Source organism: Ammodytes marinus (assembly GCF_949987685.1).
Source record: "Ammodytes marinus genome assembly, chromosome: 3".
Taxonomy (NCBI): domain Eukaryota; kingdom Metazoa; phylum Chordata; class Actinopteri; order Uranoscopiformes; family Ammodytidae; genus Ammodytes; species Ammodytes marinus.
The window spans coordinates 14,641,423-14,666,052 of record NC_137232.1 but is presented as its reverse complement, the minus strand read 5'-3'; the positions used below and the strand labels follow the sequence as shown (position 1 = coordinate 14,666,052).

General features: G+C 39.3%; 2 protein-coding genes across 2 annotated transcripts; both read left to right on the top strand.

The window, feature by feature from the left end:
- Positions 1–183: 183 nt before the first annotated feature.
- LOC307248334 (solute carrier family 35 member F2-like) lies at positions 184–7,711 on the top strand (the record flags this gene model as incomplete). The annotated part of the gene is made up of 8 exons (XM_080024737.1): positions 184–299; positions 769–944; positions 1,314–1,441; positions 1,779–1,938; positions 2,486–2,642; positions 2,778–2,830; positions 3,279–3,433; positions 7,469–7,711. The coding sequence occupies 8 exons, from the start codon at positions 184–186 to the stop codon at positions 7,709–7,711; spliced, it is 1,188 nt and encodes a 395-aa protein (XP_079880863.1).
- Positions 7,712–12,168: 4,457 nt separating this feature from the next.
- LOC307270925 (flotillin-2) lies at positions 12,169–23,400 on the top strand (the record flags this gene model as incomplete). The annotated part of the gene is made up of 11 exons (XM_080053539.1): positions 12,169–12,217; positions 12,916–12,997; positions 16,667–16,757; positions 17,012–17,135; positions 18,389–18,507; positions 19,245–19,358; positions 19,569–19,688; positions 20,328–20,542; positions 22,230–22,413; positions 22,863–23,012; positions 23,368–23,400. 11 exons carry the CDS (start codon positions 12,169–12,171, stop codon positions 23,398–23,400), a joined length of 1,281 nt encoding a protein of 426 aa, XP_079909665.1.
- Between the last annotated feature and the right edge of the window lie 1,230 nt (positions 23,401–24,630).

The following is a 24,630-nucleotide window of genomic DNA, read 5'->3' as shown; positions in this document are numbered from 1 at the left end:
ACCTTTCATCATCGATTCTTATCTCTAACGATCTGCAAATCTTCTCCAACACATTATTCCGCCTCACACAGATAAGTGAAGGAGTAATCTTTGCCCCGGGACACTCAGTTAATCAGTCATTGAAAGTCAAGCAGTTTAAAAGCTTCTACAGTTTGAAACTCAGTGTGGATTTTTCTCTCCAACATGGATAGTCCTACTAAACAGGCCGATGATGGATCCAGATACGGGACCATCCAGCACCAGAGAAATGGATTTATGAGCAGGATCGGGAAGTTCAACCATAAGGAAGTTTTTACCTGGTGAGTTTAGAGGTGCATAGAAGATTTATTTGGGCCACGTGTGAGAATTATTGATAGTGACAGTCCTCAAGACAAAACGGGGGGAAATTAATTAAACCTCCTTAACAAAGAGTAGGCCTATCAACATTTGGAGACATTTCTGCCAACAAATAGTGAGAATAATCTAACTAAGTATCCGTAAACAAAACATCTAGATGTTAAAGCCAGAGTTAAAATCTTTATTTCATTTTTAAGTTGATGTTAGCGCTTTCGAGATTTTTGGCTCAGAGTTTTTGAGATAATGGCCATTTAAGATGGTTGTATAGGACAAATATACAGACGCAAACAGACAAGCTTCAGACAAAAAAACAACTTAATGTAAATTTTGGACCTTTTATTTATACTATTGCAGCAACCCTGTTGCTTCATATTTACTATACTAACCTGAGATTGGTATCAATCTTCTAAAGTGAATAATTGTATTTCTCAGGCAGCTTGCCCGGACGTTGGCGATGGGACAGGGTCTGGCCTGCCTGATCTGTGGGACAGCCATCTCCTCCCAGTATCTGGCCTCTGACTTCCATGTGAACACACCGATGCTGCAAAGCCTGTTTAACTACGCGCTGCTGTGTGCCACGTACACCACCATGCTGCTCTGTAGGACTGGTAACAACACACACCCCTGGGCACAACACACAAAATCTTTTAGATACAGTCTATGCACAATACCACACAGGAGTTGTATTCTTTTAAATTAAAGGTGGAGTCAGCATTTTTTTTTAAATAAATGCTTTCTTTCCTACACTAAGCACTTCCTATCTATCTTTTTATCGAACTAGTTCAAAGTGACGATTGTAATGCATGCAATTTCTTGACACATAGAGGGTCAATGATGAAATGCATGTCCACATTTCCTACCAAATTAATAGAACAAACAGGGATGTCTACAGCTAGCAGCAGTGATTAATATTGTTGATGATGAAACAAACAAATGTAAATACTGAAGTTCCGGGTTGTTTTTCCTTTAAAACGTAGGAGATGGAAATATCTTACAGATCCTGAAGAAGCGCTGGTGGAAGTATTTCCTGCTGGGTTTGGTGGACGTTCAGGCAAACTACACCGTGGTGAAAGCTTACCAGTACACAACACTCACCAGCATACAGGTGAGGTGTGTGTGTGTGTGTGTTCGTATATGTGTATGTTTGTGTGTGTGTGTGTGTGTGTGTGTGTGTGTGTGTGTGTGTGTGTGTGTATTTTTCTCTAATTTTTTTGGCTGTTACTGCAAATGGCTTGATTTTCATAAGGTGGTTATAACGCACTGTGTACATGTGTGTGACCCTTTAATGCAATTGAGGACAAAAATGTCCGCTTTCAAAAACTGCAATAAAATATCATACATTTGAATACATATTAATATATTTTTATGAAATACATCCACAGAGTTGTGTGTATGTGTATTAAATTAACCGATAGTTGTGTTTCCGTATGTTCCTCCTCCAGCTGTTGGACTGCTTTGTGGTGCCGGTCCTGATGGTCCTCTCCTGGTTCTTTCTGAAGACACGTTACCGTCCGGTTCACTACGTGGCCGTCTGCGTCTGTCTGCTGGGGGTCGGCGCCATGGTGGCGGCAGACCTGCTGGCGGGAAGGGACCAGGGATCCAGTAAGGGCCTCTGACAACAGTTTATAGTTATACTCACTCAATAGTTCTTCACCATATTAATCTCTTTGGACTTTAGTTCTGTTCATGAAACTGTCAAGTTATATGACAAGACACTGCAGGTGAATATTTTTTGTATTACAATATGTTTCAGACATGTTTGAATAAATATGCAAATTTGGCAATATCTAACCAAATTTGGATTTCTTTAGAAAACAATCTTGATGTTGCATAAGCATTTTTGTGTGCGCAATATCTCAAGAACACTTATTGATTTTTTGTCAAATTTGGCACAAACGTACACTTTGAGTAGAGAATGAACTGATTAGATTTTAGTGGTCAAAGGTTACTGCGACCTCTCATAGTGTGAGGTCACAGTGACCATGTCCCATATTGATGCTTCTCAGGAGCTTTACCTTCTTTAAATCATTGCCTACCACCACTAGACTTTCACTGTTCAGCAATTGTATGGATGCAAATAACCACCAGGCGTTATTTCTAGTTTTAACAATATTGTACCACAGTGATGACATATTTTATCTCTCCGTAGCCTCCAACATCTTGCTAGGCGACGGTCTGGTGCTGCTCAGTGCGACGCTGTACGCCGTGTCCAACGTGAGTCAGGAATACACCGTGAAGAACCTGAGCCGGGAGGAGTTTCTGGGCATGGTCGGTCTGTTCGGCACAGTCATCAGCTCCATACAGATGTAAGTCTGTGTGTGTGTGTGTGTGTGTGTGTGTGTGTGTGTGTGTGTGTGTGTGTGTGTGTGTGTGTGTGATCAGTTTTAGGGAATCGTTAAACATTAATATTAATCTGGTGTTTTTTTCCCCTTTTTATGAAGGCTGATCCTGGAACGTAATGAAGTCGCTGCCATTCAGTGGAGCTGGCAAGTCGGTGAGTTTTTGTTTATCAATTACTATGAAAATGTTAAAGGTGCAGTCAGCGATTCTGGAGAAGCTTGTTGTCAAAATCAGTGAATATCTGATTTGCGCACTGAAAAAAAACTTTGTCTATAGGCTCTGTAAACAGGTATGCTTCTAGCTATGTTGGTTCCCCCTTCTTTCTTTCTTTTAACATACCAGTTTACAGAGCCTAGGCTGTGTATTTACAACAGTCTCCTTAAGTCACTGATTTTGACAAAAAAAGTGATTTTGACAACAAGCATTCTCAAGAATCGCTGACTCCACCTTTACATTATTTTTTCTATGACTATAAAGCACCTTTGACTTGACCTAAATCGAACTTAACTTACCCTTGTGTGTGTGTATGTGTGTGTGTGTGTGTGTTTCTGTGTGTGTGTTTGTGTGTGTATGTGTGTGTGTGTCTCCCTCCCTCCTCTTAGTCCTGCTGTTCTCTGCCTTTGCATTGTGTATGTATGCGCTGTACAGCTGTATGCCCATCGTGATGAAACTAAGCAGCGCCACATCCGTCAACCTGTCACTGCTCACTGCCGACCTGTTAAGTCTATTCTGTGGGCTCTTCCTCTTCCAGTACAAGGTGAGCACACACACACACACACACACACACACACACACACACACACACACACACACACACACACACAAACCTGCATGCATGTACACACACACACACACACACACACACTCAACCGGGACAAAGTTACAACGAATGTAACATTTTTGTTGTGAAAATTAATATTTTCTGGGGCTCGTCAATGGTGGTTCAACACATTAGTGGTTTTGATGGTTTTGCAAAATGTAATTTAAAGTTCTAATGTATTCTCTCAAACATTACAGAAACATTAAAACCTTTATTTCTCTCTCTGGGTCACAGCGACCTGCTGAAGGCTAAAGCAGCAGCTGTAATGATTGGTCAAAAGTTAGATTGTCATTTCAATTTCATGAGTTCTCATAGAAATGCAAGCCATTTACATAGTTCATAAACGTAGGGGTCTGAAATCCTTTCAATGACCTTTAAACAATGTATATTTCAACATGTGCTGCATCTGAAAATGTACAATCATTTACATCCATAACATTAAGGACAACATATACTGAAACATTTTAAACTAATTAACTCAAATAATGCTCTTTTTCTTAACGTAAATATTTTCATTTTATGCTACCTAACCTGTTTGCTCCACTTTATTAAAGATCAACCTCCATACATGCTTTATGACCAAATAAATACCCATTTGGGCTTGTAAAAAAAAAAAAATCCTTATAACATCTCCTTCTCCGAGTCCTTGATTTAAAAAAAATCATACAAATGCAAATGTTGTTCAGGAGGTTTCAGGTTTCCACATCTCGCTTGTATAAGTTACATAACTTGCTTTAAACTAGTGTGTCATAAATCCTTAATTGTGGAAAGTGACAAGTGTATTTACGAAAGCACTGTATTGATTACAGTTTTTTTCGATTGCTAACCCACAGTGGGCACAACTGTAGCTCAATGTGCAAAACTCTAACTACAGTCTGCACTACCAAAAGTCACTGAAGCTGAACAGTTCACTTCACCTGCAAAATAGGCTCAGTGCAGCAAACACTATGAACCAGCTTCTTTGAGATAACACACACTGTCACTCAGAACATGCATCAAACCCCAATACACAAATGACAAACTTTTAATTTTTACAGTTTTGAATAATTTGAGTTACTTCACACAAATAAAGCAATATTTTCTTTGAGGAATGAGTGAAATAATTTCACATGAAATTGTTTATTTTATAACATACCAGTTATGTTTAGGTAAACAAAAATAAATGAAGTTTGCTTCAATAGATACATCTTTTTATTTTATATTTTAGTGATAACATTTCCAAATGTAGTATTTATCTGTGTAAATATTCTATAATTGTAATACAGAAATCAATTCCTGTAATGTTGTCATTTACTGTAAGGGTGCAACTCTTACATTTTTGTTTGCTTGAAACTCCGTATTACAGATGCAACTTTAGATCTTTGCAGATTGCGGTGCACCCTCAACCCTGCCTCTCTCAATGAGAGACCATGATTCACAACAGGGTCTATCAGTGTTGCCCTTACTGTATTTCATCAGAAATTACAGCTCAATGTCTTCTAGGTCTTCCTCCACACATCCAGTCTCACTGCTTCTTTTCTCCCTCCAACAACCAGTCTTCCTATTTTTGAGCTTTCCCTATACTGTATATACAGTATGTTCACTAACCAGTCTAAAACAAGACACCTTCTTAGTGTTTCAGTTGAAATTGCAATCAGCAGTGTTTGAAATGCACTATTCTGATATCCATTCTGTTTTGAATGTGTGGTCTACAGTTGTGACAGCTGTGTGTTAGCATTTGAACAAAGTGCTAGAAATCCACATTGTTGTGCAGGCTGTGGTTAAGCCATGAGATAAGTGTGTAAAGTTTTGAAATTTGTGTTTAAGCAATGAAAAACGAGCCACAGTTTGGTCCACATGAACCGCTGCTGTCATAGTGTAGTTAGAGTTTTGCACTTGTCGTTCCAGTTGTGCCCACTGTGGTTTAGCAATCGAAAAAAACTGTAGTGTGAGGTATTGTACAGGGTTCAACATAACTTTTTTTTCCTACTGGCCCGCCGGGCCAGTGGATCTGAGTTTTACTGGCCCCTTGTATATTTTCACTGGCCCTGCACACACTTTTTTTTTCTTCATAATTTAGTGTCAATAATTATAATACCTGTATTAGAAAAATAAAGAAAGATAACCAGATCTAAAGGGAATATCTATACTGTAACAGTATAGATATTCCCTTTAGATTTGGTTATTTTTATTTTAGTTAATTATATGAAATGTTGATATTGCTCATACACATAATATAAAACCAGGCAAACATATTGAATTAGAAGCCTACAACTGAAAGTATGTTGAAAGAGTCGGCCAGTATTTTAAAGTCCAGTAGTTTGATTTTATGATTTTTGATTGTTTTTATTCTTGAATTTGGGCAGTTTAATGAATAGTTCACCTGCAGAAGTCATGTTCAAACATAAAAAAAAAAAAGAGATGAAGGTCTGATCATTCTTTGTGGTGTGGTAGGCTGTTTTTTACTTTCTCTATATGCATTAGGGATGTGAATGTGTCGACCGAATGACCGGTTTTCCACTTGCGCTCAAGTTGACTTTAAAAATAGAATAGAAATACGAAAATCAGGGGGTTATGCCGTGTTTTTAATGGGATATTTCACCGTGTATGTGAGTTCACGTCTGGTCGTGAGCGCGCTGCAGGAGTGTCACTTCTCCATGAAGTGTCAGCTTCACATAAGAGTCCGGTGTGGGACCATTTTTTCAAACTATTGATAAAAAACAATGCAGTGCAAAATATGCAGCATAAGTTAAACGCTCGTCTAAGACTATGACGTTAAATCACCTTAGAAACACACAATGCCTTCGTCCGATCACAGCAGCGTTTCACCGTGTGATCTCGCCAGCGAGTGAGCCGCCGCGCAGATGAACTGTGGTTTGTGGCTAAAATAATAACCGGGGATATTCTCCCCGTTAGCGATTTCAATGGGAAAGACTTCCGCGATTTGATTGAATGTCTCGAGCCTGAAAACACAGTGCCAAACTGCGCGACTATAGGAACTGTACAGTGAGCGGAGTCCCTCCGTTCGTTTCTGTCTACAACCGACACAATCACCGGAGACGCATTCACAGCGTTTAAATAACGCCTCTCATTTGTATTACCATTGGGGCTTGTATGCAAATACTGTAACATTACGGTGGCAGATAAAGGAAAAGCGCAGTTATCACTTTCTGCACCTCAACCTCTGCTGTGGGAAGAAAGAAAGGGGGCAAAGCAAGTCGATTGATTTGTCGACTCGCAGGCGGACGGTAGGCAGCTCTGCCAACGGAGCGAGAGTGCACCCGCTTCTTGCTCCACCTGTCAAAACGCCCACGCATCGGTTGTCCATTAAAAAATATATTTTATTAGGTTTATTATATTGAGTCTTAAATAAACACTGCTTTCATTACGACTCTCAACGCGCATTTCAATGAACCATGATAGTCTACAAAAAAGGTAGTCTACAAAAAGATACTGAACTGTGATTGGCCAGTCACTGGCCCAGGCGGGACAGTGACTGGCCAATCAACTTGCCCTGCATATGATTTTACTGGCCCCGGGCCATCGGGCTATACGTTATGTCGAACCCTGTTGTAGGCCTTCTTTGTTTTGTTTATTTCTTGTAAGATTTTCCTCTCACTCTCCCATCCCCAGTCTTATTCATTTTATTGGAAATGTAATTTTTATAACTGTATGATGTTCTTTGCCAGGTTCATCAATGATGATAGGCCTAAATGATCTGTAGGCTAGTGGTTAGCAGCGTTTGAATACATTGACCAAGTTCCCACCACTAGATGGCGCCAAAATCACCTTTTGCTCAATTCCGAACTCTTAGTAAAAAAGCAATAGAACTGTAACTGCTTATGTTAAGCTCTACCTAAGTCTTTATAAAACATTGTTTAAAGACCCTTGTAACTACTCTCTGTCCACAATACAAAATATAATAATAGGCCCCAATAAAAAAAAGTTTTTTAAAACATCATGTACTAATTCCAACCTGTTTTCTTCCTTCAGTTCTCAGTTCTCTACATCGTTTCCCTGGTGATTATTCTCATCGGCTTCATCACCTTTAACGCTGTGCCAACGCCAGCCGCCCGCACTCACCCTGATACCGCCTCATCCTCTGTCTGTGAAGAAGGCTGCTATGACAACCCCGTGGCCACCCCGAGTGACATCACCAAACAGGAAGTGAATGCAGATCAAGCACAGGAGGATGCAGTTGTTGTTGTTGTTGTTGGACACAGCACTAAAATGTGAACTATTACAGGACGATATGTTTATATATTTTTTATTGAACACATTTATCTATTTATTTTATATGATGACACTTACAATGTACAATACAGAAATGTATATGAAAAGAAAGGTAATAAAAGAGCAAAAATTAACTGTGTGAGGAGTTCCTGCAGGCATGTCCGTGAAGGCACTGGTGGTAAGCAGGGAGACCCAATTCTGAGTGGGACAGGGAGCCAGTGTAGAGATTTCAGGATGGGGGTGATGTGATCATGTTTGCACACCCTCTTCAGAATCCTTGCAGCACTGTATTGGATGTATTAAAGCATTTCACAGTTTTTCTCTCAGGTTACGGATGATTCTGATCACCATTGCTGTTCTGCTCCTCCTCAGTCATTCCTTCAATGTCAGACTCTGTGTGTTTTCAGACGTAGAATCTGTCGTTCAAGCTCTCTGGTGGTCAAAGTGGAACTACAACACACAAAATCTGTCAATTATCCCTGCGTTCCAAATCGCATACTCTTTCTTGATCAGCAGTGATTATTTTCACACAATTTAAAGTAACATAATCATAGTTGGCAAAACTTGGCTCACAAGTTTTTTAATGGCATTTTGGAGTGTGTAAATGTTTCACTGCATAGTATTTTATCATCATCACAAAATTGTTCTTTTAGTGTGTATCCACCTCCTCGTTCTCCTTCTTCACCCTTTGGGCTGTATGTGTCTCCTTTTCTCATGTCTGTGCTTTCTTTTTAGGTTTAAAGTCTTATATTTCGCTAGCCTAGTATATTTTACTGCTGCCATTTTGGCCAGGCCTTGCTCGAAAAAGAGGTAGGCCTATTGATCTCAAGCAATTCTTGCCTGGTAAAATAAAGGTAAAGATAATAATAATCATTGTTTTCTCAATTCTCAATATATAAATCAATATATACTATATATATATATATATATATATTGATCGGTCGGTCGAAATATACAAAAATATTTTTGAAGAGGATTTTATTTATTTCTCTGTTAATTTGTATTGTTACACATACATATAAAAATGGTCATTTGTTGAATTTGCAGCATTAGGAGGTCATATTTAGTGAAATCAAAAGCTATTTAAATCAAAAATATCTTAACAGGCCAAGTTACATGTTAACATAGGACCCCTTCTTTGATATCACCTTCACAATTCTTGCATCCATTGAACTTGTGAGTTCTTGGAGAGTTTCTGCTTGAATATCTTTGCAGGATGCCAGATACAGATAGCTGCTGTTTTGATGTGAACTGCCTCCCAACCTCATAAATGTTTTGCCTGAGGATGCTCCAAAGGTTCTCAATAGGGTTGAGGTCAGGGGAAGATGGGGGCCACACCATGAGTTTCTCTCCTTTTATGCCCAAAGCAGCCAGTGACACAGAGGTATTCTTTGCAGCATGAGATGGTGCATTGTCATGCATGAAGATGATTTTACTACGGAAGGCACTGTCCTTCTTTTTGTACCACGGAAGAAAGTGGTGAGTCAGAAACTCTACATACTTTGCCAAGGTCCTTTTTCACACCGTCAGGGACCCTGAAGGTGCCAACCAGCTCTCTCCCCATGATTCAGGCCCAAAACATGACTCCGCAACCTCCTGTCTGCCGTCAAAGCCTTGTTGGGACATTGTGGCCATTCACCAATCATCCACTACTCCATCCATCCGACCATCCAGGGTTGCATGGCACTCGTCAGTAAACAAGACTGTTTGAAGATGAGTCTTCATGTATTCCTGAGCCTACTGCAACTGTTTCAGCTTGTGATCATTGTTTAGGGGTGGCAGAATAATAGGTTTATGCACAACTGCAAACTTCTGGATCCTACACCTTAGGCACCAGAAGCTTCAAATACCTGTCTGCTGCTTTGTGATGGCATTTTAGCAGCTGCTCTCCTATTCAGATGAATTTGTCTGGCAGAAACCTTCCTCATATTACCTTTATCCGAACGAACCCGTCTGTGCTCTGAATCAGCCAAATCTCTTCACAGTACGATGATCACACTCAAGTTTTCGTGAAATATCTAATGTTTTCATACCTTGTCCAAGGTATTGCACTATTTGATGCTTTTAGGCAGCAGAGAGATCCTTTTTCTTTCCCATATTGCTTGAAACCTGTGGCCTGCTTATCATGTGGAACGTCCTTGTTAAGTAGATTTCCTTTGATTGGGCTTACTTAGCAAACTGATTATCACAGGTGTCTGAGATTGATTTCAATGATCCAAAGCGTCCTGAGACACAATACCATCCATGAGTTTTAATAAAATACAAAAAATTAAATGTTTATGACACTTAGGCCTAATTCCAATTTGCATAATAATTTGTGACAGACTGTGTATATATATATATATATATATATATATACAGTCATATGAAAAAGTTTGGGAACCCCTCTCAGCCGGCATTATAATTGACTCTGCTTTCACAAAAAAAATATAAAAGTGGTATGTCTTTAATTTACCAGGAACAGCTAAGTACTGGGATGTTTTCCAAACAAAGATTTTTTGAAAAGCAGTATTTGGTTGTATGAAATAAAATAAAATGTGAAAAACTGGCTGTGCAAAAATATGGGTACCCTTCTGGTTTTGTTGATTTTAATGCCTGTAACACCATGTAAAACTGATGAATTTAAACACAAAGTTGGTTGGATTATGTTGTTAAGCCTTGAACCTCATAGAAATGTCTGTTTAATCATGAGAAAATGTATTTTAGGTGCCTAAATGCAAGTTGCACTTCTCTTTGACTCTCTGCTGAAGTGAGACAGAATGGGATCATCAAAACAGCTCCCAAAAGATCTGAAAAACAAAGATTGTTCATTGTCATGGTTTAGGGGAAGGCTACAAGAAGCTTTCCCAAAGGTTTCAATTGTCAATTTCGACTGTAGGGAACGTTGTCAGGAAATGGAAGGACACAGGCACAGTGGCAGTTAAACCCAGGCATGGCAGACCAAGAAAAAAACAGGAGCGGCATAGGTGGAGGATTGTGAGAATGGTTGCACACAACCCACAGATCACCTCCAAAGACCTGCAAGAACATCTGGCTGCAGATTGTGTATCTGTACATCGTTTTCAACAATTCAGCGCAATTTGCACCAAAACATCTGCTTTTTATAAAGACCAAATAACTTAATTTTTGTCTCATCAGTCCAAAGCATTTTCTTCCAATATGAATCTGGCTTGTCTAAATGAGCTTTTGCATACTCCATGCAACTGTATCTGTGGCGTGGGCGCAGAAAGGGCTTCCTTCTCATCACCCGGCCATACAGATGTTTTGGTGCAAATTGCACTGATTTGTTGAACCATGTACAGATACACAATCTGCAGCCAGATGTTCTTGCGAGTCTTTGGAGGTGATCTTTGGGTTGTGTGCAACCATTCTCACAATCCGCCGCATATGCCGCTCTTGTACTTTTCTTGGTCTGCTAGACCTGGGTTTAACTGCAACTGTGCCTGTGTCCTTCCATTCCCTGACAACGTTCCTTACAGTAGAAATTGACAATTGAAACCTTTGGGAAAGCTTCTTGTAGCCTTCCCCTAAATCATGACAATGAACAATCTTTGTTTTTCAGATCTTTTGGGAGCTGTTTTGATGATCCCATTCTGTCTCACTTCAGCAGAGAGTCAAAGAGAAGTGCGACTTGCATTTAGGCACCTAAAATACATTTTCTCATGATTAAACAGACATTTCTATGAGGTTCAAGGCTTAACAACATAATCCAACCAACTTTGTGTTTAAATTCATCAGTTTTACATGGTGTTACAGGCATTAAAATCAACAAAACCAGAAGGGTACCCATATTTTTGCACAGCCAGTTTTTCACATTTTATTTTATTTCATACAACCAAATACTGCTTTTCAAAAAATCTTTGTTTGGAAAACATCCCAGTACTTAGCTGTTCCTGGTAAATTAAAGACATACCACTTTTATATTTTTTTTGTGAAAGCAGAGTCAATTATAATGCCGGCTGAGAGGGGTTCCCAAACTTTTTCATATGATTGTATATATATATATATATATATATATATATATATATATATATATATATATATATTGTTTAATATATATATATTAAACAATACAAATTAACAGAGAAATAAATAAAATCCTCTTAAAAAAATATTTTTGTATATTTCGATAGTTTTGTTACTATCTTTGTGTCAATTAGTGCCAGTGTTTTAATATATTCTTTGAATTCAGCCAGGATACCTATAAGATTTGGGGAAACATTTGTACATTTGCATAATGTAGCCTAATTTTTCGGTATCTCATCGATGTCCCCGTGTTGACAAACGTTACGTCACTAGCAGCCGTTAGGTTGGGCAGGGGCTCACGCTGCTGCTGTCAGTGTCAGTCGACGTGCAGGACGTGAACGCCTGGATTAAAATCATCGGATAACATTTATATCACCGTTTCAGTAAAGGATTCAGCTGTTTTCCGGTTATTTCTGCTGCTAAAGCGAGTAACCATGGGCACCTGTCTGACTGTTGGGCCGAACGAGGCGTTGGTGGTCTCAGGTACGTTTCCATGGTTTCCACCTTCTTACGTTATTCTGAGCTAACAAAGCTAAATGTTGATGCTAAACCTAAACATAGCTAAGATTGTCTCAAGAAACATATTCACTGCCTGTTTAAATTACAAACCACCATAAGCTGCTGTTATCATCTAATGACTCAGTGTTCGTGACCTTATTACGGGTTATTTAAATGTAGGGACGTTAGATTTTTGTTATTAACTGTTATTGTTATCTTTAGGCTATTAGCACAGGCGGCTACAGCTATAAGTGTAAATATTAAATTAATTTGTGTGAATAGTTAGTTTCTATGAAAGCTTGTGTGTCTCTTGAGCTAGTCCCAATAAGATGTTATATCTGAAGGGGTCGGGTGGTTAGCCTACATTCTCCATCACCTCTCTTTACCATGCTCTTTACAGGGGCGGATTAAGTGATTATGGGGACCTACACATCCCTTGTTTAAATCAAATGGCTTGATTGGGCGACACCAGTTTGTAAACGCTGCCATACTGAGAAATACAGTGAGAGTTTTGTGTAGATGATAGGCTTAATCAACTTTGTGTCTACTCATTTGGTGATGGCTTGAATGTAACTGACACTCATTCATATGAAAAAGTACTATAGCCTCAAAGCTCCACCCTCAATATTGAATAATTGAACGTGAAGCTCTTGTATTAATGTCCCTGTGTCTGTTCTCTTCAGGTGGATGTTGTAGCGCTGATAACAAGTCGTACAATGTGGGAAGCTGGGCCTGGGCCTGGTGGCTCATCTCAGACATCCAAAGGTGAACACACACATTATTGTACAGCGCAGTGTTAGGGCTACATTGAGAGAAGACAACTCAAAATTATAGTAGAAAGTCGAAATTTTACAAGAAAAAAAAAGTCTTAATACAAGTGAAGTTAAGTTATCTTTATTAGTCAATATTAGACAAGGCTATTTGAAATGTGTCTTTTCTCATATCCCCTCTCAAGTTACCACACTTCCGAGGGGGTCCTCACACAGGGTCAGCCATAGTACAGCGCCCCTGGAGCAGTTTGGGGTTAAGTGTCTTGCTCAATGACACAATGGTAGAGATTGTGGGCACCGTAGATATAATAGCAGCCACCACTAGTGTTACTACTAACAACTGGTGCCGGGGATCGAACCAGCAACCTTATGGTTACTGGTCGGCCTCTAGGCCATCCTACCACCCCAAATATTAATATTATGAGAATGAAGTTGTGGTTTTAGCCTGTTTGCTTCTTTAGATGAGAAATGAGTAAAAGTGTTTTCCTCTGCATAAGAATGAGGAACGTAGCCTGGCTCTGCCCGCCCACCTACTTCCACCCAAATTTAATTTTCCCTTCAGTTGCCAGTCTGGGGATGGGGCGTATTAGTGGGATTTTGCTCAAACAAATTTCTGAGTGTCCAATCAGCAAACAGAGGAAGTGGCTGAGAACGATGACGTCGAAGTCGCGCTCCAGTTTCAGTTGAATGCTGCGTTCCTTTACACTCGGAACTCGGAAATTTCCGACTTGGTAGTTCCGAGTTGCGACCTGTCTGTGTTCTAGTGCATCTGCTCGGGAAAGTATGGGCGCCTACAACCTTTCTCATCCAAATAACTAAATGTTAGGCTCTAGCAAGTTACCGTTGCCAGGTACCGGTAGATCCATAGACTACAATATGTAGTGAAGTCGGAAATTTCCGAATTCCCTGAACGCACCGTCAGAAGCCGGTCTCACGACCAAACGTTTTGCGATTGGTTGGCTAATTCAGAGTGGCACTGAGCAGATCCAATAGTTTTAAACTTCAACAGACACCCGCCTCCAAGTGAGTGAACGTTTGCCAATTACAGCAGTTCCAGACCTTCTGTACAAATGAAATGAAGTACGATGGTCTGGTAGCACCGGGCTATGAGGAACGTGGAGCATCTTGTAAAGTTATAGCCTACTTCTTTTACAAATAAGGAAATACTTAATCTTCTGGCATACCAGCCTCACGTTATCATGAATTCATGTTGACTGTGACAAACAGTAATACTACTCTCTCCATGGTTTTGTAGGTTACCTATTATATTTAAAAAAAAATTTCCCTTCTCTAAAATTACTCTTAAAGGTTGAGTAAGCGGTATGGTCAGTTAAGCTAACTTCCTGTCACTGACTGCAGTTAGCAGTCCCCTCCCTCGTCCCCATGTCACCACATTAATGCACTGCGGTCCTCAAGCAGCAGGTTATGTAGCATCATCTCAGATAAATAAGTGTGATAAAACATGATAAAAACCATCAAAACAGACATTGGGAAGGATGTTTACCTGCTCCGCCATTGTAGGCACATAAACATTCACCCATCTGTTGCTCTGCGCGTGCACAGGCAGTGAGACGGGTGCCGGTTTGTAGCGTTCTCTCTGCTGATTGGATATCAGTTTCGGGATCCCCAAAAAGTTTATTTGCCGATTAGATGCTGAGCAGCTGACTGAGAGATCGGCCTTATGAAACGCGCACATTATGTAAGTGATCACTGTTTGAATAAAGAGCGATTTAACACTTATATTAGCATAAATAAATTGCTTACTTCACCTTTAATATTATTCTTTATTATTGTAATTTTATTTATTTATTTTTCCTCGACCTGGCCCTTATACTCCGTGACGTCGACTTGTGTTATTGTGAAATGGAGCTGAGCTTTAAGTGGCTCTGTGGAAATGCTTTTGTTCCCCACAGATAAGTGGATTTACTAATAAAAGCTTCTGTTCAAACTAATTTGGATAAAATGTTCAAACAGACCACAGTTGAAATGGACTAGCTACCTTGGATTTTCCTCAGGCCCATTATCTGCAGTAGGGTGGATGCCACTCTACTATTGTTTGTCTTGTAATACACACACTGTGTTAAATGCCATAAACTTATTTGTGCTAAATGAACACACAAATTTACTAGTATGCAGCCAAAATATTTTATGATTAAAATAAGTTATAGATATTTATACAGCAGTTGGTTCTGAGCGAGTGATTTGATTGGACGAGAGACCTTCTGAGCGTTCTGAAGGAGTGCTGATATTAGCCAACAACATCACTCGGACTGTTCACCAAACTGTAGACCAACTGTCAAAATCACTCCGCTCACTGATGAGCCGGAGCTTCACTTGTGTGTTATCTGTGTGTGTGACTCAGGTTGACTGTGGCGAGTCTCTCCCCTGTGAGAGGGCATCGCTGCCACACACAGACACACAGACAGAGACAGTGTGCGGTAGTCGCTCACACTCACGTTACTGAAGACAGCAATAGTGTGTGGAGATAAACTCAGGCTGCTGAATAATACGAGCGCAGCATCTAGCTTTAGCCTAGCTTTCCCACCTCATTGTATAACGTTACTTCCCCCGGGCCGAAATACACTCATAAACTCTGGGAAATGAAGCGTGGGGGTTTGGAATGGGCAGCGGACCTTATTACCAACTAGATTAAGATCCGCCGTTCCGTTTCTTTGGTGATTTTTACGGGACATCGGGCCGCCGTGGTTAATGTGACCAGAGTAAACAAAGCAAGACGAGCTCACTCGCGTAAAGTTGTTGCTTAGCAACGCGCTCCGCTCTGGCTGTTGTCGGACTATTTGTGTTGGCGGAAGCAAATACATTCTTAAATGATTAAAGATAACATTTTAAAGTTAACTTGTGAATTTCAGTTGTAAAACTGCTGTATAAAAGCAATAGCACACTCGAGGTCGCATGTTGTCGCTCTATATCAGCACTGCTGTGTTTCTCTTCGGCACTCGGCCTGCGGCCTCGTACCTACGACCGAATCACAGCAGTGCTGATATAGAGCGACAACATGCTCCCTCTCGTGTGCTATTGCTTAAACAGGCTGAAGGCTGCAGTGTCACAGGTCAAGTGCATCTTAGGTTAATGTTTTGCAGTAGTTGTCGTTGGCTGGTTAACGTTTTAACACATGTTATAAATTGTGAAATATTACCTTTGCTGTAATGTCCAGTTCTTGTGTGACCACAAAGGCTTTTGCTTGCAAGTGTTCCTATGCAAACTTAAAGTTTTAAAAGGCATTGAATAAGTTAATCTAAGAATGAGGCCTTAATTGCTATTACAATATCTTAAATCAATCTTTCAAAGGTTTTAGGGGAGTAGGATTTTATAAATGATTTATTATTTCATATTATTTTTCATATCATTGACATAACAGTTCATTATAATTTTGCGTGGCTTAATTCCATATGGTCACGTTGAGACTAGGGATGGGACCAATCCGATCATCAGCGATATCGGGTCCGATATGGCTGCAATCCACTAATCAGATATCGGACTGACACCACCTATCCAAATCCCACTGTCCATTTATTTTTTATTTTAATGTAATTATTTTAACTATACAAGAAAATTCAATCATTAAGCATTCAGAAAAAAAATTAATATCTTCCCCTGTTCATGTGCTGATAAATGATGAATGTTCTTACTGTCCTTTCTGTAGAATAACTCTGGAGATCATGACTCTGCAGCCGCGCTGTGAGGACGTGGAGACGGCAGAGGGAGTAGCCATCACTGTCACAGGCGTATGTCAGGTAACGCCACATCCCAATGTCTACACCAGTTGTTCCCAAACTTTTTCTGCAGGGACCCCCTTTACAGATAAGAAAATGTTCTAGTGTCATCTCTGCAAAGTCAGGCTAGGTAAATGTTGCCCTAGAATTCCAACTTAAACAATTGTACTTTTTCCTTGTCAAACGTAGGAAGTTCCCGATTTCCGATAACAATTGAACGCAGCATAACTATTCAGAGTTGAGATGATGTCACTCTCTCCCTGTGTCTTCCTCAGATCAAAGTCATGACGGAGAAGGACTTGCTGGCCGTGGCTTGTGAGCAGTTTCTGGGTAAGTCCGTCATGGAGATCAAAGCTGTGGTTCTGCAGACACTGGAGGGACATCTGCGCTCCATTCTAGGTACGGACATTCATTTTATTCAACTGTGTGGATACCTGAATTTGTTTTCTGACATGCCAGTGTAAACAATATACTGATTGGGTTTGGGTTACAACAATTATTGTCATTTATGAAAAATCTTCCAGTTATTTTCTCAATGTTAAGAAATGCCAACTTTGACAGTTTCACAGGGTCCAGTGACATCCTCAAATGTCTTATTTGTCCGACCAACAGTCCAAAACCAAAATATAGTCAATTTACAAACATAAAATTGGAGAAGAAAAATATTTTTAACAATGAGGAGGCTGAAATAAACAATTAATTGAATATTAAGAGTTGCAGATTATTTTTCTAAGAATCAAAATATTGTATTAACCAACTACCGGTAATCGTCTTCGCTGTAGATTGGTTTGTGTTGAACAGCAGTGCTTTATCTGTCATTCATAAGAAACCCTAATGTCTCCTGGACCTTTGTTTGACTTAGGTTAAGGGATTAGGTTAAAGGATTAAAGGCTAAAGGGTCAAGACAATTCTGCTGCCCTCGTATTTCAAAATACACAAAACTCTTTGTGTATTAGGCTCAGTCCTCTTCACAGCAGACCTGGGTTCAGTTCCGGCCCGTGGTCGTTCTCTGTATGTCATTCCCCTTTCTGCCCCATTTCACGTCTGTCTCTCCAAACTATCTAATAAAGCAAAAAACTCAAGATGGAAACAAAGCAGCTGCTAGTTTGTGAAATGTGATATTTGAATATCAAGCTACATATGGACGTTGTGTGGAGATATTGACAGTCTAGATTGGATTATCACATATATCGAACAAGACACTCGAACGGACCGTGTCACTTGTCTGAGTATACATGGCCTTTCAGAAATCGGATAAATGTCCGATGCATGGCTGTCTCCACTCTCCACTATGCTAGGTGGCGCTGTAGCCCTTTCAACCATGCTTTCAACAAGTGGTTTTAGAGCCACGTCCGGTTCCCTTCCATCAATAACCCATGGTGTAGCCTATCACGCGCAGGCACACAAGCACAGAACGAGAAGTCCGATATGCGATATCCGATCCCTGTATACATGCAGAGAGAAAGCCGACAATGAACGAATTATCTAGGTGTTCTTATCAGACTTCTCTTGTCCGTTATTGTGCCGATTTGTGTCCGAAGTAGATCGGATAAAGGTGTTTACATGCAGTTTAAAAGTCCTGTTGAGGTCTTATTCGTTTAGTTATCCGATTATGAGTCTGCATGTAAACGCACTGAGTGTCTCTTTTGCAGGAACTTTGACTGTGGAGCAGATCTACCAGGACAGAGACCAGTTTGCTAAGCTGGTGAGGGAGGTAGCAGCTCCTGATGTGGGCCGGATGGGCATCGAGATCCTCAGCTTCACTATTAAGGTGAGTGGAAGGAGCTGCAAGATTAATGTAATCGCAATCATGGTGTAAGCTAGTCCAATTACATGACTGCACAAAAGGCTGCGATTGGATTTGGATTTAAATATGTTTGTGTGTGTGTGTGTGTGTGTGCGTGTGTATGTGTGTGTGTCTGTAAATGTTACCTCTCCTCTGATTGTGTGGAGTCTTAACTGTCCTCAACTTTTAAGTGTGTATAGTTTTGAGTCCAACAAACCATGTAAAATATGGTTTAGTGTGTGTGTGTGTGTGTGTAATGTCTGTTAGTCAGCAGCCTCGATATCCTGTTTTTAATCTAGTTTTAACATGACCTAAAACCATAATGTAAAAGGTCACTGTGTTGAATATGTTTGTATCTACAGCCTCATTAGGGGAGTATTCTCAGCTTCATGGCTCTGATAATTGCCTGTCGGGAGATTCTCCCTGTAGAGTTCCTGTGGCAATATATACTGTTTTTAAGAGATAATTGAAGTGTGGTGCAGCGACAGTGGCTGAACTCAGAGCTTCACTGGAACCCACAGTCCATTTCTATCACATCTATCTATCTATCTATCTATCTATCTATCTATCTATCTATCTATCTATCTATCTATCTATCTATCTATCTATCTATCTATCTATCTATCTATCTATCTATACAACCTAGGTTTTGAAAGGTGCTATATGAATACATTTTTACTTAGTTATGTGCCTTATATTAATCTATTCGTTTGTGTTTGCAGGATGTCTATGATAAACTGGATTACCTAAGCTCCCTGGGGAAAACCCAGACGGCTGCTGTGCAGAGAGACGCGGACATCGGTGTGGCGGAGGCAGAGAGGGATGCTGGGATACGGGTAACATGCTCTTTAAACAGGGAGAAATACACACATGCTATCACTGTTTTATTGAACTTTTTGTGTGATTTTATGTGAGTCTTGAGTGAAATTTATGTTGTTTGAGCCACAAACTGAAGGCAATTTTCTGTCACTGCTGTATGCGATAGACAATAAAGTTTAGACAATAAAGTTTTTTTAATTGAATGGACTTTTTGTATGGTTTCCTAGGAAGCAGAATGTAAGAGGGAGATGATGGACGTCAAGTTCCAGGCTGATACTAAGATGGCCGACTCCAAACGAGAACTGGAGCTGCAGAAAGCTGCTTTCAACCAGGAAGTCAACACCAAGGTGGGCGACCAAACTAGGGTTCAGATTAATGTGTGTGTCACCTCAGGTGTGATTAATGTGTGTGTCACCTCAGGTGTGTTGAGAGTCATATAGGTTTACATGCATAGTTAAGTGGAGCCAGGGTTATGGCTCGCCGTTAAATTGGACTACTGTCCTTGTCCCAGTAACTGAAGGGGAATCCATTTATTTACCAGAGTATGTCCAACACTACGATAGGTGACAATATGCCCCCTTTCAGACGAATTCAGCTTGTTAACATTGGACCCTTTTCAGGTTGACCTTTAACGTTAATGGTAAGCTAGTGGCAAACTGGTACGGTACCATTTAAAGTTGTGGTTTGGATAACTTTACAGCTCTGTCCATTTCATAAGTGTGGTAGAAATTCAATTTAGTGAGATTTTATTTGGACTAACATGTTTACATGTATTTCAAAAGCCCGATTTAAGTTGTGCTAATGCAATAAATCGTTTTTCTTTACTATAATGTAGGAAGCCAAGGCCCAGCTTATATTTAAAGCCTCAGGTTTTTTAAAATGTCTATTGAAATTTCTTGAACATGCTTTGAATTTTACTGTTAAAACGCTTTTTGAACCCTGTTTTGGCTTCAGAACTGTGAGCTTCTATGTGCTAATGTGTCCAGAAAGCAGAAGCCCAGCTGGCCTACGAGCTGCAGGCGGCGAAGGAGCAGCAGAAGATCCGTCTGGAGGAGATAGAGATCCAGGTGGTTCAGAGGAAGAAACTGATCTCCATCGAGGAGAAAGAGATCGACCGCACGGACAAGGAGCTCATCGCCACGGTGAAGAGGCCCGCAGAGGCCGAGGCTTACAAGATGCAGCAGCTGGCCGAGGGATACAAGTGAGTGAAACATGTTTTTTTTCTTTATTAAAGATATTTTTAAGGTGTTTTACACTTAATTTGATAGTTGAAGAGTAGAGAGGTAATGGGAGAGAGAGGGGGATGACATGCAGCAAACGGCCGTGGGTCTGATTTGAACCCGGGTCCCGCTGCGACAAGGACTGAGACCTGTTTAGAATGGTTTTATGAGCTTTGTTGGAGCCATTTAAAAAATAAAAATAAAAATGTTAACCTCTTTTTATTGGGTTTTCAAAATATACAATTATAGCTACAAATGAATAAACATCAACATAAGACATTTTTATTTTAATAATGTTGAGACATTTGAAAATATTTTATTCAAACTAGATATTTGAAAAAGGAAATAGTTTTTCAACTTTTATTTTGGATTTCAACACCCATTTACATGTAAGCTATTCAGACGCCATGACACTTTCAACATTCACATTTTGTCTCATTACTGTTCGACTGATATAACTTAACTACTGATTTTCAGACATTCACAGCACTGTAAATCCCAGCAGAAGGTCTGGCCCTTAGTTACAAGAGCTTTATGTAAATCCGATGAGCTGCAGCTGTGCTGATTTACATCTGAAATCCAACCGCCATATTGAAAAACCTTGATGCTAATTTATGCAAGGCTTAGTAAATATCCTGCTGTTTGAGGCAGAGAGTTTAGAAAGTCAGTGGTTTTGATCTGCAAATCTGTCATGTTCTGACGTTTTTTAGAGGAGTTTGATTGAAATTCAGATCTGATTTTCCTTTTTTTAGTTTAGAGAAGTTTGGAGTAAGATTTAAATGCTGATATTTATTCTCATTATCCTCCCAAAGATCTTTCCCCTTTTTGGTTCATACGAAGAAAAAATAGAAACAATTAAGAGTTAATTGAAATCTCAAGTAAAGAGCTAAAAATCAAACACCCAAGTGGTTTACATTTTGTACTACCTTGTCATTTGCAAAAAATACAGATGTCATTTTAAGTCATTTTAGTCTTTGGGACAGTACCTTCTTTACATCCATCTTTGTAATTCTTCATCTGCTCTACATTGAGGGTCAGAGGTCAAGATCTTAAAAGTAGCATCACTGAACCGTACGTCTTGTTGATTTTATTTCCTGGGTTAAAGACATACTAGGTGGGTGGATTATTATCTGTAGCACAGGCCTGAATCCCGCTGTTTTCATTCAGCCTCCATTTTGCAAACACTTACTTACACTTGTAGCATTAAGTAATATGGAATCAAAAATGCATTTTGGAAACAGTAAAATGTGATTGAATTTCATGAATATCGACACAAGGTTTATACGTTGGATCTCATCAGATTTTCTCCTAATGGAGTAAAAGGCTTATGTGATAAACGCTGATAGAAAAGTTATTTACTTTATGTGTCATGTATGTTCATCGGCATCACAGAAATGTTTCGATAACGTCATGGTATTCGTCTGATTATAGCTTGATATGTGGCTATATGCTGCTATACACAATTGCATCATGGATTTCAAACAAATTTTAAAGGATTTTGAAATATTGTACGATCAGACGTCATGTAGAGAACAGCATCATACCGTGTGAAAGGATTTGTACCACTCTCCTCTCAACAGTTGTTTTTGAGCGATTTCAGTAATTTAAACGTGTGTGTTTTAACGTGTGTTTTAATGTGTGTGTTTTAACGTGTGTTCCCCTCCCCAGGGTAAAGACGGTGCTGATGGCGCAGGCCGAGGCCGAGAAGATCCGTATGATCGGCGAGGCGGAGGCCAGCTCCATCGAGGCCGTGGGGAAAGCCGAGGCCGAGAAGATGAGGCTGAAGGCTGAGGCCTACCAGCAGTACGGAGACGCTGCCAAGATAGCCATCGTTCTGGAGGCCCTGCCTAAGGTAACACACACACAGATGGGTTTATCCAAGTCTCTAATATACATCTAGCTTCCTTAACTTGGTTAATTTGGTTCAAGAAAACTTCATTGTTAACACACATGCAAAAATTTACTATCTGCATGTGGTAGGGTTGGGCGGTATTATCCAATTATTGATCCCTCTAAATCCTCCCCAAATTCTACCCTGGTCCACGGTATTACTGTCAGATAAATCCTATTTCTACTTCAACTGTAGTCTATTTGTTTTAGTATTTTGGCCTAGCACTACATATGACAAATTTACATTGAATTAATCATATAACCATGACACAATGATAGCTCACGTTCTTCATGTTAATTATTCATCAATCATGAGGCTGAATAATACATCACATGATCTCTGATGATGTCATGTGGGAGAGGTTTTGATTGTGTCCTTCCAACACTAATCACTGAATCATATGTTTTCAGATTGCTGGTAAAGTTGCGGCTCCGTTAGCAAAGACCAATGAGATCGTGATTCTGAGCGGAGAGAACAACCGAGTGACGGGCGAGGTGAACCGCCTTCTGGCAGAACTGCCTGTGTCCGTCAACGCGCTCACTGGAGTCGATCTGTCCAAGGTAAGCTAAACATGCTGTTGTTTAGATTTGTCAGTGGATGTGTAGTATTTACTCAGTTATTAAATGCATGAGTTAGGATAATATGGTTTTGTTTGTGGTGGGTTTGGAAAATGTTGGTTCTGTGTGAAAAAAACTTACATTTTTAATAGTGTTTTTTAATTAATTAAATTATATGTATGACTTTTTTTGTAAAGTTTAGAATTTAAATTATCTTTATGTCTCCAATTGGAGCTTAACAGGATTTCAAATCAGCCATTCAAACCTTTGTGTAACAATTGTAGGATATAGAAATGTGTTTTTGTTCATAGCTTCAGAGTTTTGACAATATGTTTAATAATCTGTTGTTCTTTGACAGATGCCACTGCTGCAGAAAATGGTTCAAGCCTGAAACCCACCGGCTCCACATGACTCCAGTACCTGTTGTATGCACTCTGATGGACTGCCTTTAATACACTTGAAGACTTTTGTTGTTTTATACGCGTAAACTGTAAACCAAGTTCATTTTGGAAACCTCTGGTGCCTTACTTTATACAGGACCAGAATATCTGCATGCACTGCTGCTCATTCAAACCAGTTTTTTATTTAATTTGAACATTGTTGTGTTTTTATGTTATTTATATTTATGTGAATCATATAAATTGCCCCGTTTATATATAATATCAATGAAGAGGTGCTGATATTAGATTGAGAGGATGTTGACCTACCAGTCTGTGGAGGGTTCTAAGGGCCAAAACTAAATATATATTTATATACAGTATATACACTCACACAAATTTAACACATATATGTACTTATTGTTACAATTTATTAATCGTGTAATTATTCATTCATACCTTTATTTAAGCATTTAATTATGTATTTGTATAATTATTAATGTATTAATTAATATATTTGTATATTTAGTTGTGGCCATTAAAACCCTCTATACCAGACACTCACTATTCATTCATATTCAGCTGAGGTTAACACCTTTTCTTTGGTATTTCATACATCTGGGTTTTTGCTTTTTCAGACATTAAGGTCTCTGCTTTCACTTTCTACCTTCCCGTACATAGCAGGCCTTTCTGTTGACTTATATACCTCTTTATTTATTGTTAAACACATCGCAATTTCCCTGAATTATCCAAATCATTCCTTGTAATTGTGGCACTTTGTGTTTTATATGTTGTGATTTTTAATCTTATCAGATGTTATTTTGTCAGTGATTGAACAGGTGCTCATAATCTTAAAATAAGTCCCTTTCATTTTACATAATTTTTAATTTGAGACATGATACATATGATTAATATTATTTATTTGCTAGCAGGAATATGGGGAAACAAATTCAGATCTTGTGCTAATACGGTTAAAGATGTAACGTGGTCCGTTAGATATTCAATGTGGATTTAATGTAAAACGTTAGTAGTTTTGGCTTTGATTAAGATTGATGTTAAAACAAAAATATGACAATTGAATGGGCAAATTGTAAAAATAACTCTGAAATATGTTTTTTATTGTCGAAAAAAGCTTGATGTGAATAGATTTTGACACTGAAAGGCCAAACAGTGATGCCAAATAGAATAGACTATTTTTTAATTTATTATTATTATTATTATTATAATAACAGAAGGATTTGTTG